Source organism: Poecilia mexicana, unplaced genomic scaffold, assembly GCF_051168715.1.
Source record: "Poecilia mexicana isolate PSO_F unplaced genomic scaffold, ASM5116871v1 scaffold_19, whole genome shotgun sequence".
Lineage (NCBI taxonomy): Eukaryota > Metazoa > Chordata > Actinopteri > Cyprinodontiformes > Poeciliidae > Poecilia > Poecilia mexicana.
Genome location: NW_028263388.1, coordinates 24,743,984 through 24,759,632, shown reverse-complemented (window position 1 = coordinate 24,759,632; position 15,649 = coordinate 24,743,984). Strand labels below are relative to the sequence as shown.

Below are 15,649 nucleotides of genomic sequence, written 5' to 3'. Positions count from 1 at the left end.
ACAGAAGCTGAATGCTCCTTGGACCAGAACCAGAACCAGAGAGGTCTGGAAGGTTGACACAGCAGCAGCAGATCTTTAAGCCGTTCAGTGATTTATAAACTAACATCAGTGTTTTACAGTCTGCTCTCAGTAGACTGTAGAACCAGGTGATGTTCTCCGTCTTCCTGGTTTTAGTCAGAATGCCAGCAGCAGCGTTCTGGATCTGACTGATTTTTTAACCTGTGAAGACTCTGTTGCAGTAATCAGTGTGACTAAAGATAAACATATGGTTGAGTTTCTCTTCAGGTGATGGAAGGCCGACTTTGTAACTGCCTTTATGTGGCTCTGGAGGTTGAGGTCAGAGTTCATCACTACACACAGATTTCATCCTGTTCTCTAGTTTCTAGCTGTAATAACTGAAGCTGGATGTTGACTCTAGATCGTTCCTCTTTAGGTCCACAGATAAAAACTTCAGTTTTGTTTCTGTTCAGCTAGAGAAAGTTAAATTAAAAGACAAAAATTTAGTTTTTTAAATATTTTAAAGTAGTAGATAAAGTGACACAATGAGGTTCTTGTTAAGTTCTAGTTACATCACTTGGAGCTCACGTTGCTTTATGTGTGACACCAGGAACGCCTCCGAGATTCATGGATCAGAATTTGCATGGAAGTCTATGCATGTGTATAGTTGTGTGTTTAGGCGTGTAGTGTGTGTTCTTGCACACCAACATCTGTGTAGTCACTGCAGTGTGTTGAGGTCGTCGGTTCAGCAGAGGGAAGGAGGCGGGGCTTCCTTGGTGAAAGCGTTGCCTCCATCTAAAACTTTTAAAGGTAAAAAACCTCTTTAGTTCACAAATCTCCTCCCTTCCTCTTCCTATTGGTAAGAACCGCCTCCGTCTGCTTAACCTCTGCATGCCTTTACAGGTATATATGGGCAGCATTAAGCTGCTGCAGGGTCGAGTTAAAGGAAACTCATCATAATTCAGTCAGTCTCCTTCAGGATCTTCTGTAAAGATGCCGACCACCAACAGAATCATCTCTGAAACCCAAAACTCAGATAAAGGTGAGCTTCCTTTCCACCACTTTATACAGTAAAAAGATCAATGCATGACTTCACATAAATATTCAGCTAAATATTTGGATCATTACTAAGGTTTACTTCATCTAATACAGCATTAAATGAATTGTGAGGTTTATTATCTTCTGAGCAGATCCTGAGTGAAGGGGTCACTGGAGTTTATGTCTGCATGTAAAGCTCAGCAATTCAATTAGCGATTTCATGCCTGTCATTATGGGAGGGCGGAGAAGAGTTTTACTACCTGGCAGCAAGCAGCAGCATCATCCTGTTAAAAAGATTTAACACTCTTTGCTGTATGATAGTAATATTTTGAGTGTACAGTCGATTACAATGCCATTGTTCCCTCCCTAGTCTTCTAGTTCAGGAGTTAAATGGTCAAAAATAGCATAAATTTCTAAATAAGCAAGAAGTAAAAGGTTTGTTCAGTAACTTTGAAAAATAATTTAATCATTAATCTTTGTCAACTGCAACAGTAACAATAAGTCAGACTTTAAAATGTGAAAAATGCCAAACTAATGTATGATTTCCTATAAATGTAAATATATGCAAATAATTGATTAAATCCTATCAAAACTGAACTTTTGAAAATCAACTGATGGCACCAAACAGAAGAAAACTAAAACACATTTCTACAGGATGAAATAAACATGATTACAAACAAACCCGAAGGAGTTATCAGATTCTGTGGGAAGCAATTTAACAGGACAATCACATATGAATGTTCATAAATCTGAGTCAGCAAACAGAATCTCAGCTCCACTTTGCAACAACACATCTTACCAAGAAACATCTTTAAATTAGCCAAACATTATCTCACCAATATTATCAAAAAACAAAAACTGATAGGAACATCATCATCGTTAACAATTTAAAAAAATAATCTTAGGAACATTTATCGAGAACAGCATTAGCATCATGCTAACCATAGACTCTTTGCAGCTACGTCACTAAATCATTCGAGGCGCCATGATGGACGTCGGAAGTGAGGGACGGGAGTACTGAACAGAGGAAACAGAGGAAAGTGTTTTCCTCGGTTGTTTTTGCCAGTTTATTCATGGCTTCTACTTGTTCGAGTCGAGCTAATTTGTCTCTGAACTCACCTGGTCGGGGCTCACAGACGGCGGTGTTTACAAAAGTTGGAAACAGCTAGCTTAGAAACCGACCCGTACCTCTTTCCTCCTGATGTGTTCATCAAATTACTGACTTTGCCTGAATTCACACCACATGTTTTATGTCACAACGTCATAAACAGCCTTTTACACCGGGGCAACATTGAAACATTCAATAGAGGAGATGCTAACCAATTTTTCACATGCTAGGCTACATGACGGTGCGGCATTGTCTCCATGGTTACCAGTGGTTAGATGCGCCTTCTCCATGAAGCAATATTTGACATCTTTCTCATCATACTTATAAAGTACATGAACATTAATCATCTTACCTTGTTAAAAGCCTTCGCTCCAAATCCGCGATGACACCGAGGTTGACAGCTGCTGTCCATCGCCGCCGCATCTTTCCTCATTAAAAGTTGTTCAGTAAAATGACAAGTTTGGTTTTTATCCTTGTCTGTTTGTGCAGCTGACCGTTGAGCACCCTGTGACCATTTTTAAAGTGAAATCAACTAAATAGAAACGATATTAGGTTACAGATGCCTGTTTTTTGACAGGCTTTAAAGGAGCGCATTGGTTGTTCTGACGTCTGTCATGGCGGAGTGGGCGGAGTTCAGGCGAGCGTGACGTCATCCACTCCACAGCAACGTTCACAACTATCAGCGAAGATCAACTATTAATGAAAACTACACAGCAGAAGAAAAAAAGGAATCATATAACAGCTAAAACTAAGTAAACACGTGGACAACAGAAGATAAAGTAAATCTGCCGTCTTTAAAATCCAATATGGAGAATTTTGCATTTATTCCCATAGCAATTAAAAACTCCCCCCCCACCTTTTTTTTTTGGTGCACCCCAAAAACATTGAATTGAGTAATGCTGATTGGCCAAATATTTATAATTTTTTCCCTAGCACACACACACACACGATTGGCTATTTCGCTGCAAAATACGAATCTGTTGGGGAAAATTCACCGCTGAATGAGAGTCAGTTATTGGAAAAGTTGTATAAATAACTCACATTACATTTAGGCACACCATATGAGGCAAAACTGAAACTAATAACATTTCTAAATAAATAAAGGATGGAAATCCACCACTAATCATCATAAAGCAAAGATGGAGGACCCAAAACCAAACCCTGAGGAACTATTTTCTTGTAGACATTTCCAGAAAACACATCACTCTCTTACTTGAATTGCATGTTCTCTTGTATTTCCCATGTTGACAAGGTATATCTAAATTTACACCTGAGAAAACGAGGTCACGGCTTGCTGGTTTATGGGTACATATGTATATATACACACACTCATGACTCACTGAAACACTTCAAGGTCTCAGACACTTGTCAGTAAATGAGATCAAAAGGTCTCATAGAAGTTGAGACGGCAGCAACGTTCAGGCGCAAGCATTTAGGTTGGTGTTGGGTTGCAATGAGGACGTCTAAATGTGTTGTTTTCATCCCCTGCTGCTGCGTCCAGGCAGGTGTTCGTCCTGCCAGCCTCTCCTGCCTCCAATAAGCAAACAGATTCAAACCTGACGTGACAAACTTTCTGCTGTAAAAGTGTGGACAGGAAGAAACGTGTGAAAGGACTGAATGAGGACAATGACACGTTGTACTCTGAAGGATTTATTATGTCATATTCATTCTTAAATTTCATACCAATAATTCATCTTAGCTAGACTTAATGTTCTGAGATGATTAAATGTGGGAACTGTTACTCCGTAACAACGTGTGCCAGTTTTGACAACTTTATGCTAAGAGCGTTAAGGGTTCATCTTGATCTACATAATTAAAAAAACATATTTATCTGTAAGATCAAAGTATTGGTAATGACAGTAGGATCTATTACTTCATCTCCTACTTAAAGGGAAGATTTAATCGTCACTTACAGTTTATATTACAGCAGCTTGTGCTTATTTAGGATTGATATTTTTGGAAAATTTCCCAGAAGTCTCCAGTTGTTATTTACAAAAAGTTCACAGTTGCTGGATCAGGTTGCGTGGCTTATCTGATTTGTACAAACAAATCGTATCATTCATCTCCTCTGATAATCTGCTCTGAGCTTTGAGCCGCTAAAACATGTGAGGTGAATCTTTAACCACCTGGAACCAACTGGCTGGAGGAAAAATACGACTTTTTAAGTCAAAATACACTGGAAAACATCTGAGCTGCATTTAGTTGCTAATGTCCTGTTCACACTAAATGTTTCTGAGCTGAATTCATTCAGATGTTTAATAAAATTCATCATCAGATCAGAAATTTGGTTCATGCAATTTGAAACAAGAATTTAAATTATTTTACAGTAAAATAAGTTATTTTAACTTGATATTGTGAGTAAACTAACAGAGAAATGTGGCTCTTTAACTGGGTAATAAATCAGGTGAAATAATTATTTGGTTTAAATTGCAGCGGTAAGTTAAAACTCACAATTCAACATTAATTAACTTAAAAATGTTTGGACAACTTGACTCTTGGTGTTAAATCAACTTCATGAACTTTAATTTCTGAGTTAAAATCAAAGTTGAATTAAATTGTATTTTCAGTGCAGCAGGTGGACTTTCATTTTCAAGTTAAACCATCTTCTGATGTATGTTTTACAGTGCATTACTTCTGAAGAACATGAGCTCATCACCGGCTGATCTGACTGAATTTATTTTGTATTTTCGTGTTTCTTAGTTTCTTCAGCAAAGAAATCCAAAGCTGGAAACACACCTACAGGTAAGCAGAGTTAATGTTACGATGTTAAAATAAAAAACGCTATTTTTGCAAATCCATCTCTCTTTTTCTTCTATTTTTTTTAACAAAGGTCCCCGACTACGAGCCAAATATTCCAGAACCAAAATGTCGAGCTGATCTTATCAAACGTAAGAAAATGTTTAAAATATAAAAACATAAGGAGGAATCCATAAAGCGGTGCCATCGCCTTTATTCTTGTAACGGCACTGGATACAGGAAGCATTCTGCACCAAATACATGCAAACTCAAACATTACAGCTGATGCCTTTCAAAATAATAGAGAAAACTGTTTTACCTTTTATATTATTTAAACTACAGCATCCAACTGGAGGAATACTGTCAGGTTTCTGCAGGTAGAGGTTTTGCTACGTATTATAAAACAGCAGAATTATAAATTACTTTGATGTAAAAAGCATTAACTGAACTTGTAACTTACATAAAAAATTGAGACAACATATTTAATATATCTGAAGAAGCTTTGAGCAGACATTATTTTTTGTCCTGGACATTATGCATAAAGCAAACAGCTGTGATTTTTTTAATATAAGTTGTTTTCATTGGCTGTCCTTTACAAAAATACACATAAATATAATCAGACCTTTTACTAATTCAGAATATAGTATGAAATATTTCAGTTATTGTTCGTTCCCTTTGTTTCAGACTGGGTCAACCTGACTTTGGATGACAGAACAGCCAATAAGATGCTGTGGATCACTGATGGTGGCGCTAAAGTCGCCCGTATGACTGATGACATCACATGTCCTGTGTTAGACCGACCAGAGCGATACGAGTACACCCCACAGGTAAAACATACACTGTAAAACACTGGAAGGTTCAACGTGAAAATGAAAGTCCACCTGCTGCCTGGAAAATTTAATTTAAGTCAACAAGAAAATAGTTTTGGTTTTAACTCATAAATTAAAGTTCATGAAGTTGATTTAACAACAAGAGACAAGTTGTCTGAACATTGTTTTTAAGTTCATTAATCTTGAATTGTGAGTTTTAACTTAATGCTGCAATTTAAACCAAATAATTATTTCACAAAATGCAAGAAAACAAACTGTCCTCACCCAGTTAAAGAGCCACATTTCTCTGTTATTTTACTCACAATATGAAGTTAAAATAACGACTTATTTTACTGTAGAATAATTTAAATTCTTGTTTCAAATCACATGAACCAAATTTCTGATCTGATGATGAATTTTATGAAACATCTGAATGAATTCAGCTCAGAAACATTTAGTGTGAACAGAACAAGAGTCAGATCAACGTAACACACTTCCATCTCAGGAGACAGAAACACGCCGCTAAGCATTCTGGGAAATAGTTCCCACTCCTGTCTTTTTCTTCTTTCAGTTTTTTAAGTGTTAACCTAAAAACTCTGTTTATTCAACTCTTAATAAAAACTTAACAGAACTTACTGCTGTAAGTTTAACTTTCACAAACTCACATTTAGGTTCAAAATCTAAAACTCACTAAGTTTATCTGACTTAAAGCGTAGAAGACAGTAGACACAACCAAATGCAGCTCAAATGTTTGCAGATGTGATTAGTGTTCAGACCTGAAATCGGGTGAAACGACGAACGCCGAGTCCCTTCATTTGATGTAACTGGTTCTGTTCTCCAACAGGTTCTCTGCAGCGAGGGCATCGCGGGTTTCCGAGGATACTGGGAGGTGCGGTCGTCTGGATGGGTCGTGATCGGAGTTGCGTTTGAACGAGCGGGACGGAGGAACAGCGAAGGGCCCTGCGGCTTCGGAGAGAACCACGAATCCTGGGGCCTGGAGTGGAGCGGCTCCGGCTACCAAGTCTGGCACCAGGGCCAGAAGGAAGAGATCAACGGGATTCCCCATCACGCCACCATCGGCGTTTACGCTGACCAGCCTGCTGGCTTACTGAGCTTCTACGCTGTTGAAGAGGAGGAGGAGGAAGGCGCAGTCAGGAAGGAGGTGAAACTTTTGCACCAGGTCAGGAGCTGCTTCCAGCAGAAGCTGCTGCCGGGATTCTGGGTGGGAACAAACTCCTACTGCCTGATCCTGCAGAAGGAGGAGTAGATCAGAAAATCAGATCTAACAGGGAGTAAAACCGAATTCAGGACAAGTAAGAGCTGCTGCATGAACCTTATTGAAATTACTCTTTTTTAAAAGTTTGCCAACCTTGAAACTAGATTTGTTGAAATAAAGTGTAGCAAACTAAATATACTCAGTGGAGCCTCACCTGTTTATGGTTCAATATTCATAGATTTACTCTGTTTTTGCAGATTTTTTCTTGTAAAGTAAATCCAAAATTCACTTTCTTTATCATAGAGTTTGAAGAAACCTGCTTGGGAAAACCAGGGGTCCAATTCATAGAAAATATATTTGGTTTATGCTTCCCGTTAAATGCTATTTTACATACTGGTAAAATGAACAAAGTACACTTAAGAAGCAACTTTGTAAAGACTGCAGAGTGAATTATTTTTTTTTATTTAGTAAGAATCTCTGAAAGTTAGAAAAAAAATTATTTTTGTTGTTTTTATTGATACTGCAGGGAGTTTCGTCACATAAACTCAAAGCCTTTTATAGAATAGTAGATGTGATGGTTGCACCTTGGCTGAATCTTTAGAAACAGAAGTAAAGGGAGCTACATAAAACAACACACTAAGAAACTCATCAGGAGTATTTTTAACCGCTCTATGTCGGTACCAATATGTTTTGTTTCAGAAAATTGTGTTTTCTCCAATGTTGTTTGAATGCAAAAGTTTAAATAAATCACATACCACCAAACGTCTGTTTTACTCTGATTACTAACATATGGTCACTACAACAAAAGAGGCCACCTTCGTCCTGAGGTGCAGTTTTAAAGTCGGACCCAAATGCAAGAGCAGCAGAAGGGAAAAGTTGATGAGATTATTTTGTAAATCTCAAAACAGAGCTAAGGTAGAAACAAAAAGTACAAGGAGATCCAGGAGTACAAGGGACAGACGGGAAGAAATGGGAGGAACCAGCAAGGAGTGACTGAGAAAGAGGCACTGAAATACTGGGAGGCTGAAAATAACGGACCTGAGCTGGTGAGCAAACTGACTGAGGAGAGCAAAAGGCACACAGGGAACTAAAAGATGAATCCAACAGTAAAACACTAAACACAATTAAAGTAGTGAGTAAAAATAATTAGACACAATAAATAAATATAATAAGCTAGAATCAGTAATAAGGACTGAACTAAAGACAAACAGGAACCAGACTGATCTGACCAAAATAAGAAACTAATACAAAATAATAATGAGACTAGAATCAAATCAATCTACAAAACAACAACCTTTTAATTTAAAGGACTGAACCTTTAAATTGTGTTTAACTGTGACTACGAAGAAAAAACAAGCAGGAAGATCGTTTTTACGAACACTGCAGGCGTTGGCGGTTCACGCTGTCCCCACCTTGTTCGGAACAGGCTGCTGCTGACAACGTTGATCCATCCTGCCTCCATCTTGCTTCCAGTGAAGTTCTTTTCAGTTCTTATGTTTCATTGAGGTTGGATGTCAACATTAGTCTTCCTCTGCGTTTCAGGCCAGGCATGTGTCAGACTGATCCCTCGTTCCTCTAACCAACACGTCTCCTGAACGCTCCATCAGCTGTCCTGAGAACTAAACCACAAGACAAACAATCACCACTTTCTCTTGGTGATTTAGTTTGGATGTAGATTGAGATGCAGAGGGAACCCAGTTCTGCAGCAATCCTCCCTGACAAAACCAAACCAGGTAAGAAACTCAGGAAAAAGATTTAAAGCCTTTTCTTTTGTTTGTCTGCTTTGTTCATGTTTAAGATTTCATTTTGGGCAGGAATCTTATTTCAGCAGCTGTTATTTTCGCGCTTTGCAGGGAAACTAAGTAAATCCAAAAAGGATGAAACAACAAATGAAGGTAAAAGAAAACCATCAGATGTGAAACTATTACGATTATTATGATTCGTTCTTTATGCTGTTTTCTGTCTTCCTGTGCAGAGAGATTTTATTCACCAGATATTCCAGAGCCCACAAGCAGAGCTGAGCTGATGAAATGTAACATTTTTAACTTTAGTTTTATTATTTGTAAGAAGAAAATCAAAGTAACTTTCTTTCTCTTGTCTAGATTGGATTAATCTGACTTTGGATAATAAAACAGCCAATAAGCTGTTGTGGATTTCTGACGGCGGGTCGAAGGTTTGCCGCAGAACCAAAGAGGTTTGTCCTGTTCTGGACGGACCGGAGAGATTTGAATATTCTCCCCAGGTGAGTCAGAACGGGATGGTTCCAGCTGTTCTGGGTTGCTAAGTATAAAGTTAATGTTGATTCTCCTGTTAAGTAATAAACTAACAGGAGTTTTTCCTGGTCTGTTAAGCTAAATGTAGCTGAAGTTTATTCTGTTACTTTCAGGTGTTGTGCAAGGAGAGCATTTGGAAGCGCAGGGCTTACTGGGAGGTTGAGTTTTCTGGCTGGGTGGCGGTCGGCGCTTCGTACGACCAAGCAGCGAGGAGAGCGGATTCTGGGATGAGCGGCCTGGGGGAAAACGAGCAGTCCTGGGGTTTGTGCTGGTCGGGCAGCTGTTACCAGATCTGGTTCGACTGCGACCACGAAGACATCAGCGACGTCCCGTTCTGCTCCAGGATCGGCATGTATGTCGACCAGCCGGCCGGGATCATAAACTTCTACGCTGTAGCCGGCGACGGCGCGGAGCGGGAGGTCAGGCTGCTGCACCGAGTCACGACCACCATGGAGAAAAAGATTCTTCCAGGGTTCTGGCTGGGAATTCAGTCTTCATGCACCTTACTGCAGAAAACAGAATGAGTCCAGGAAACTAACGCTGTTTATAGAGACTGTTATGTTTAAACTCTGAAGAAGTATGAATGTTGGTGTATTTTATTGGGATTTATGAGCTACACTAACACAAAGTATTAAATAAACCGTGAAGTGGAAGAAAATGGATGATAATAAACTTAATTTAAAAAGAGACAATGTGTAATAAATGTCAGCATTTGACCCACTGTACCGGATTATAGCATTTAAGCTCATTTGGATCCATGGTTTTCCAAATAAAAATATAGAAGGTTATGCATTTATGCTGATGCCTATAAATAAAATCCAGGGGAACTAATAGAAAATACCTTATTGTGGTGTTAAGGGTGCTTTCACACCAGCCCTGTTCAGCTTTAAGCTGAAGTTCATTTGCCTGGAGAGTCCAGTTCGTTTAGGGGGTTCTGGTCCGCCTACCAACCACTCTCAGTTCGGTTGAAGTGAACTCTGGTGCCGTTCGAATGCATAGAAACACCAAGCGGACAGGAACCGCTCCAAAAGTAGGAAGCGAACAACAGCGCAGGGCATTCTGGGTAAATACAACCAAAACATACATGACGGCCCAGCTGGTCTTTTACCAAACCAGGAATCCTACAAACGCTAAAATCTGACGCTACGCCACGTTTGGTTACGTTTCTTGAAGAAGGAAGTTGCGCTCAGAGTTTTCAAGTCGTTTCCTGCAAGAAATGGAAAATACAGAGAAATCCTCCCAACAAACTTACAGCTGTAATGTTAGCAGAAAGAGTTTCTGCAAATACTAAATGTGATCAAGTTCAAATGTAAAGAACTGTAATTATTCTGGATGGTTCAGTGGTTTTCAAATCTCTAAAAATAAAAATTTTTGGAACAAATTTTATTTATTTGTTTTGCAACCAAACCAAAACATTTCATGACCATTTTCTGATTATCTATTAGAGCAGCTTGAAATGTCCAAAGGGTCAAATGGGCCCATTTTTAGAAGGTCCTGCTTGGAAATCAGACTCTTTCTAGGAGAAGCAGACGACCTCGCTGCCGTGTAACCCGGGATTTAGTGGGATTAAGGCGGGAGTACAGCAGCGGGCACGGAGAACATCACTCAATGTGTAGATCCAGAGTAAACGGCTGCACAAGTCAGGCCAGAATGTGAATCACTTTAACTGCTGCCAGTTGACACTCAGTACCTCCTGAACAATGGAAACGATGCCTGGCTGAGGCAGCAGTGACCCACTGAATTAACTTTGATGTTTGAGGCAGCCCTCAATTAATCAAAGGTGGATAATCTGTTATTAATCCATGCTCTTCCAGTAAAAATGATTTATTTTAATGTTAAATCTTTTACATTATTCATAAATGTTAATTTATGTTAACATAAATGTTTATTTTATTCCATTTTGTGACATATGATCTCCACTAAGACCTTGAAAGACTTTATCAAAACAGCTCCAGTAGGAAATAATTGTGAAATATTCAGGCATTTTTAGCATAAGACTACAGGAAACATGTCAGTTTGACAGAACTTTAAGTTTGATCGAATGTGTTGATATTTACGGGGAAACCTGACTGATTGGTGTCCATCTCTGTGGAAACAAAACAAACCACGGTGTGCTCTGACGGAATCGGCTGGCCGATGATGATAGAAGACCTGATTTCCATCATTCTGAGACAGATGAATTCAAACAACATTATACTCCTGCAGTTTGTAAATCAGTAGTTTCATTTGTTAATCTACGGCTTCCTGTTCCTCTGGGGAGCAGATATAACGTGACACACGGCGTCATTTCTCTTAGCTGCTCTGCAAAACGGGAAAGACATAAAAACATTCAGCCATTCAGCAGAGCCAAACGGGCTCAGAGCTGGATAAGGATTTGAGTTTCTGTTGCTGAAATGCAAAGAGAGGACGATGGTAACGGATGAAGAGCAGCCTCTTTTGGTCAAGTTTCCATAGCAACCATAAATACCAAGGCTTTTTACTCATCCTTTGGGATGCCAAACAAAAGGTTCACGGACAGCAAAGCAAATATTATGTGTCTTATATAACAGTGTGTATGTAACTCCAGAGGTGATTTATGATTGGCTCCTGATCTACAGTCGGGAAACTCATCAGTGACCATCGATCATGCAGCCGACCTCCCTCTGTGTGTTCAGTATGTGTGAGCTTATGCCAGGCATGCGAGCGCTCTGTAATCTAAAGCCTGCAACTCAGAGAGGCACAAGCGACACTTTTAGCTCGACATATGGGCAGCGGTGGAGCCCATCGTGCTGCAGAGAGCCGTGAAGATGCAGTTTGAATCGGACGAGTCAAAATATCAGCATCTTGTGTTTGTCTCAAAATTCTGACTTTTTTCTCAGATCAGCAAAAAACGATATTTTGAGCAGAAATGTCATCAGTTTGTTCATTTCTATGAGCAAACTGATTTTTTTTAATATAAGTTTCATTTTCTGAAATGAGAGACAAAATTTTTTATTTTTTTCCCAAACATTGTCATTATTTGAGCTGTAACACATCGTAAGAATGATTGATTATTAGCGCCACGTTCAGCAGGTGGATAAATGTTGGAACAGCACCACCTGGTGGGCCCTTTGGGTCAGCACACCTGTTAAACTCCACCTAATGAGATTTTAACTTTGGTCAAACATTAAAAACATCACGAGCTGCAGACACATGAGGTAAATTTATAATTATTAATCAGTTTTTTTTTAGCTATTAAATCTAATTTCATCTCGATTTTGATGCTCAGTTTAAATTTCAGCAACTCTTCAAAGTGAAAGTTTAATACAACCTGCTGGTTTCCTGAGACAGCATGTCTGGAATTGCTTTATTATTATTATTATTATTATTATTATTATTATTATTATTATTATTATTATTATTATTATTATTATTATTATTATATTTGAATCAGACTCTGTGTTGTGGAAATTAATGTAAATATTCCAGTTCTGAATCAGTCAAGTTTCCTGAAATGACTTTTTTTAAACACACACAGTGATACTCCTTCAGCTGTAACTTCAAATGTTCACATTATACTGAGCAATAAACTGAAAAAAAAAATAACTGCTGGCTTTTATATTGATATTAATGCATCTGTCAGTGATTATTACTGCATCTGAAGTGGTTGGGACTGGGGGGGTAAATCTCTGCATGCTGAGTGTTTGGACATCCTGAAGGTCACGACCTTGTCAGAAACCAAACGGTTGGAACAAGTGAGATGACAATGCTAATTATGAGACGCCATGTTTGCCATGTGAGCAACAGCTGGACGCTTTTCTGCCGCTCTGTCAGGGCTGCAGGACTTTTGAGCTTCAGTTGCATGTAGAAGTAACTCCTGTTGTGATTTTTGTCACGAATTTAAAGCTGGAGCCTCCCACCAGGCTGCTGTTCTCAGACATTTTCCTTCTCGTTATCAGATCACTTAAAATGCCTGCGATATCTCTGGCCTGCTGCTGAACATCAGCTCTCGCTCTCACCGCTTCCAGGCTCATTAAAGGGGCAGAGGAAAGTGTTTCCCAGACACAGCTCCAGTTCTTAACATAATTAAGTAACTATGTTATCAAAATGCTACATACAGCTCTGGAAAAAATGAAGAGCCCACTGCAGTGAAGCTCATTGAAAACCTGGTTTTTCCATCAAATATTGATTTCTGAGTTAAAACATTAGTGTTGCTGTTTCTAAATGAATATGAACTTGTGTTCTTTGCATTATTTCTGAAAGATCTCCATCTTTCAGAAAATAAATAAATAAAATGTTATTTAGACATTTTACTAAATAACTTAACGACTTGAAATTGGGCCTCTGTCTCTTTAAAAACTCCAGCTCTTTCTGAAACTCCACTTCAGGAAGTCATCCCAACATGGCTCCTCTTTTAACCCTTTAACGACAATTTTACCAGCATTTCACTGAGAAGTAGCTCCTACAATGAGCTCAGCTGATGCTCAGCTAATTGCTGCTGGCTAGTCTGAAGGAGCTGAGTGGGGAGTGTGAACAGGAGACTAAAGGACATTCTGACATTCAGGAAAGGACCAAGGCGACACCCCAGGTATGCTTTTGATGAAAGTTAAGCTAAAAAAGCTGATTTTTCCTGATACTTCCCCTTTAAATGAAGCAAAACCCAAAATGTTTTCACTTATTTCAGCTCAGACGATATGAGATGTTATTTTTTCCCTGCAGCTGTAGTAGCTCTGTGTTTGTTTTGCTGCGTGCTGCAGGTATATTTAGTGCACCAGAGACCCACTTTCTAAAAAGAGGACATGTGAGGAAAGCATGGAGCTGAGTCAGTGCAGCAGCAGAGTTAAATATAATTTACCCATCTGGGAAAATGTGTTTACTTTTCAGTCGAGACAAATGAATTAGAGTTCAGGAGGATTTCTAACATCCTGCAGCAGCTTCAGGTGTTTCCCTAAAGGTGTTTCTGTTTCTCTCACCAGTAAGGTTTAGTTTTTAACTTATTCCACTTACTCTATAAATAATAACATAAAAGGTTAAAATAATCACGTGTCTCTTTTATTATCATTTTACGTTATTGATTTTTCTTAGTATGAGGGCCAAAAATAAATTTAAAAAGTTTTTTGGGTTCTTTCTGAATTTTTAAGTCACAGTTGAATAAGAATGAACATGAAGTATAATTTTGCCAAGAACAAAACGAACATAAAAGGTCCAGAAGCCGACTTTGTAAATGTTTTACATATTTTTGCTTCCTTATCCTGATATTTGGTGCCATCAAATATCTGAGATCAATATTTAAAAACTGATCTAATTCAGCAGTTTTTAAGAATAAATGGAAGATTTAAGATTGAGCTGATATAAAATCCAGACTTTGACTAGGCCACTCCAAAACCTCATTTTTTCTGAGCAGTTGTAGTTCAGAAAACATAATATGTTGCTTTGTCAGATATTTTAACCTGACTCATGATGTCAGACAGATCCTATTTAGATGAAAAACAGAAAAAATAAACATTTTTCAAAGAACTGCATTTGACTTGTGATTACTTATTAATTGAAACTGTATGTTTTTCATCTTAAAGAACAATTATTTCTTTATGTAACTATTCCCATTCGTCTCTTCCTGAGGTTCACATCAACATTATTATAAGAATAATTTACAGACATTCCTAAAAAGACATAAATATATCTCTTAAGACAAAGTAAAATTAAACACAAAATGTAAATCAACTGCTTAAAGTACAAAGACATGAGAAAAAAAACTCACCACACAAACTGTGTTCAACCATAACAGAACATAAAATATACTGAAAGAAAAGTACATCAATCACAGACCATAAATATAAATGGTTGATATTAAATCATTCTCCAATACAGAATTTCTGTAAAATTTACATGATCAACCATCACTGTCATTCCAGAAAGCAACATATTTCAAATTCATCCAGTCATAACAACCCAACTTTGGTTCTTTTTTCTTCATTTCTGATGATTTTGGTATTTAATGGTCAGAAATATAAATTTAAGAGGCAACGACTGACAGACTGCACACATGAAGAGGCAAATATTTACATTTTTATTGTCATGAAGCTGTAATATTTGATTATTAATTTACTAAGACAGAGAGCAGCTGTTTTATTGTAAATTCCTGAGCCACAAACCCACACAGAGCGAGCGGCAGAGAGGCGGTCAATGTCAGGGTGAGAGTGTGAGGGAGGGAGACTGAAGAAGAAGAAAGACGGGGCTCACAGAGAGTTCAGTGTTTCAGCACTGAGGAGCCTCAGCGGAGGTAGAGCGTTTCAGACTCAGTCAAAACAAAGTGCAGCAGCAGCAAACAGAAAAAGCTTCACATGTGAACGATTAAAAACGTATTTACCAGCAGACAGAAGGCTGACCGGCGCCGGACCTGACGGGATGCTGTGAGGAAGAACGCCCAGCGATGGAGATGAAGGACGGCGGCAGGCGGCCGCAGATGCTCAGGTAATCCACCTACTGAACATAAACACTTTAAAAACGGGAGATT

The 15,649-nt window shown here is 38.6% G+C and overlaps 2 protein-coding genes across 2 annotated transcripts; both read left to right on the top strand.

The window, feature by feature from the left end:
- Positions 1-990: 990 nt before the first annotated feature.
- Positions 991-7,041, top strand: LOC106918748 (stonustoxin subunit beta-like). Its single transcript, XM_088000914.1, has 5 exons — positions 991-1,039; positions 4,844-4,879; positions 4,963-5,031; positions 5,564-5,706; positions 6,533-7,041. Exons 1-5 carry the CDS (start codon positions 991-993, stop codon positions 6,953-6,955), a joined length of 720 nt encoding a protein of 239 aa, XP_087857040.1. The 3' UTR covers positions 6,956-7,041.
- Positions 7,042-8,379: 1,338 nt separating this feature from the next.
- LOC106918731 (tripartite motif-containing protein 16-like protein) lies at positions 8,380-9,869 on the top strand. Its single transcript, XM_088016575.1, has 5 exons — positions 8,380-8,637; positions 8,758-8,799; positions 8,898-8,936; positions 9,007-9,146; positions 9,291-9,869. Exons 1-5 carry the CDS (start codon positions 8,586-8,588, stop codon positions 9,699-9,701), a joined length of 684 nt encoding a protein of 227 aa, XP_087872701.1. The 5' UTR covers positions 8,380-8,585; the 3' UTR covers positions 9,702-9,869.
- Positions 9,870-15,649: the final 5,780 nt, after the last annotated feature.

Coding starts and splice junctions, on each gene's coding strand:
- LOC106918748 (XM_088000914.1), top strand. CDS start 991: ATGCCGACCACCAACAGAATCATCTCTGAAACCCAAAACTCAGATAAA. Junction 4,880..4,962: donor ATCCAAAGCTGGAAACACAC/CTACAGGTAAGC, acceptor TTCTTCTATTTT/TTTTAACAAAGGTCCCCGAC. Junction 5,032..5,563: donor TCGAGCTGATCTTATCAAAC/GTAAGAAAATGT, acceptor CCTTTGTTTCAG/ACTGGGTCAACCTGACTTTG.
- LOC106918731 (XM_088016575.1), top strand. CDS start 8,586: ATGCAGAGGGAACCCAGTTCTGCAGCAATCCTCCCTGACAAAACCAAA. Junction 8,800..8,897: donor GGATGAAACAACAAATGAAG/GTAAAAGAAAAC, acceptor TTTATTCACCAG/ATATTCCAGAGCCCACAAGC. Junction 9,147..9,290: donor GATTTGAATATTCTCCCCAG/GTGAGTCAGAAC, acceptor TGTTACTTTCAG/GTGTTGTGCAAGGAGAGCAT.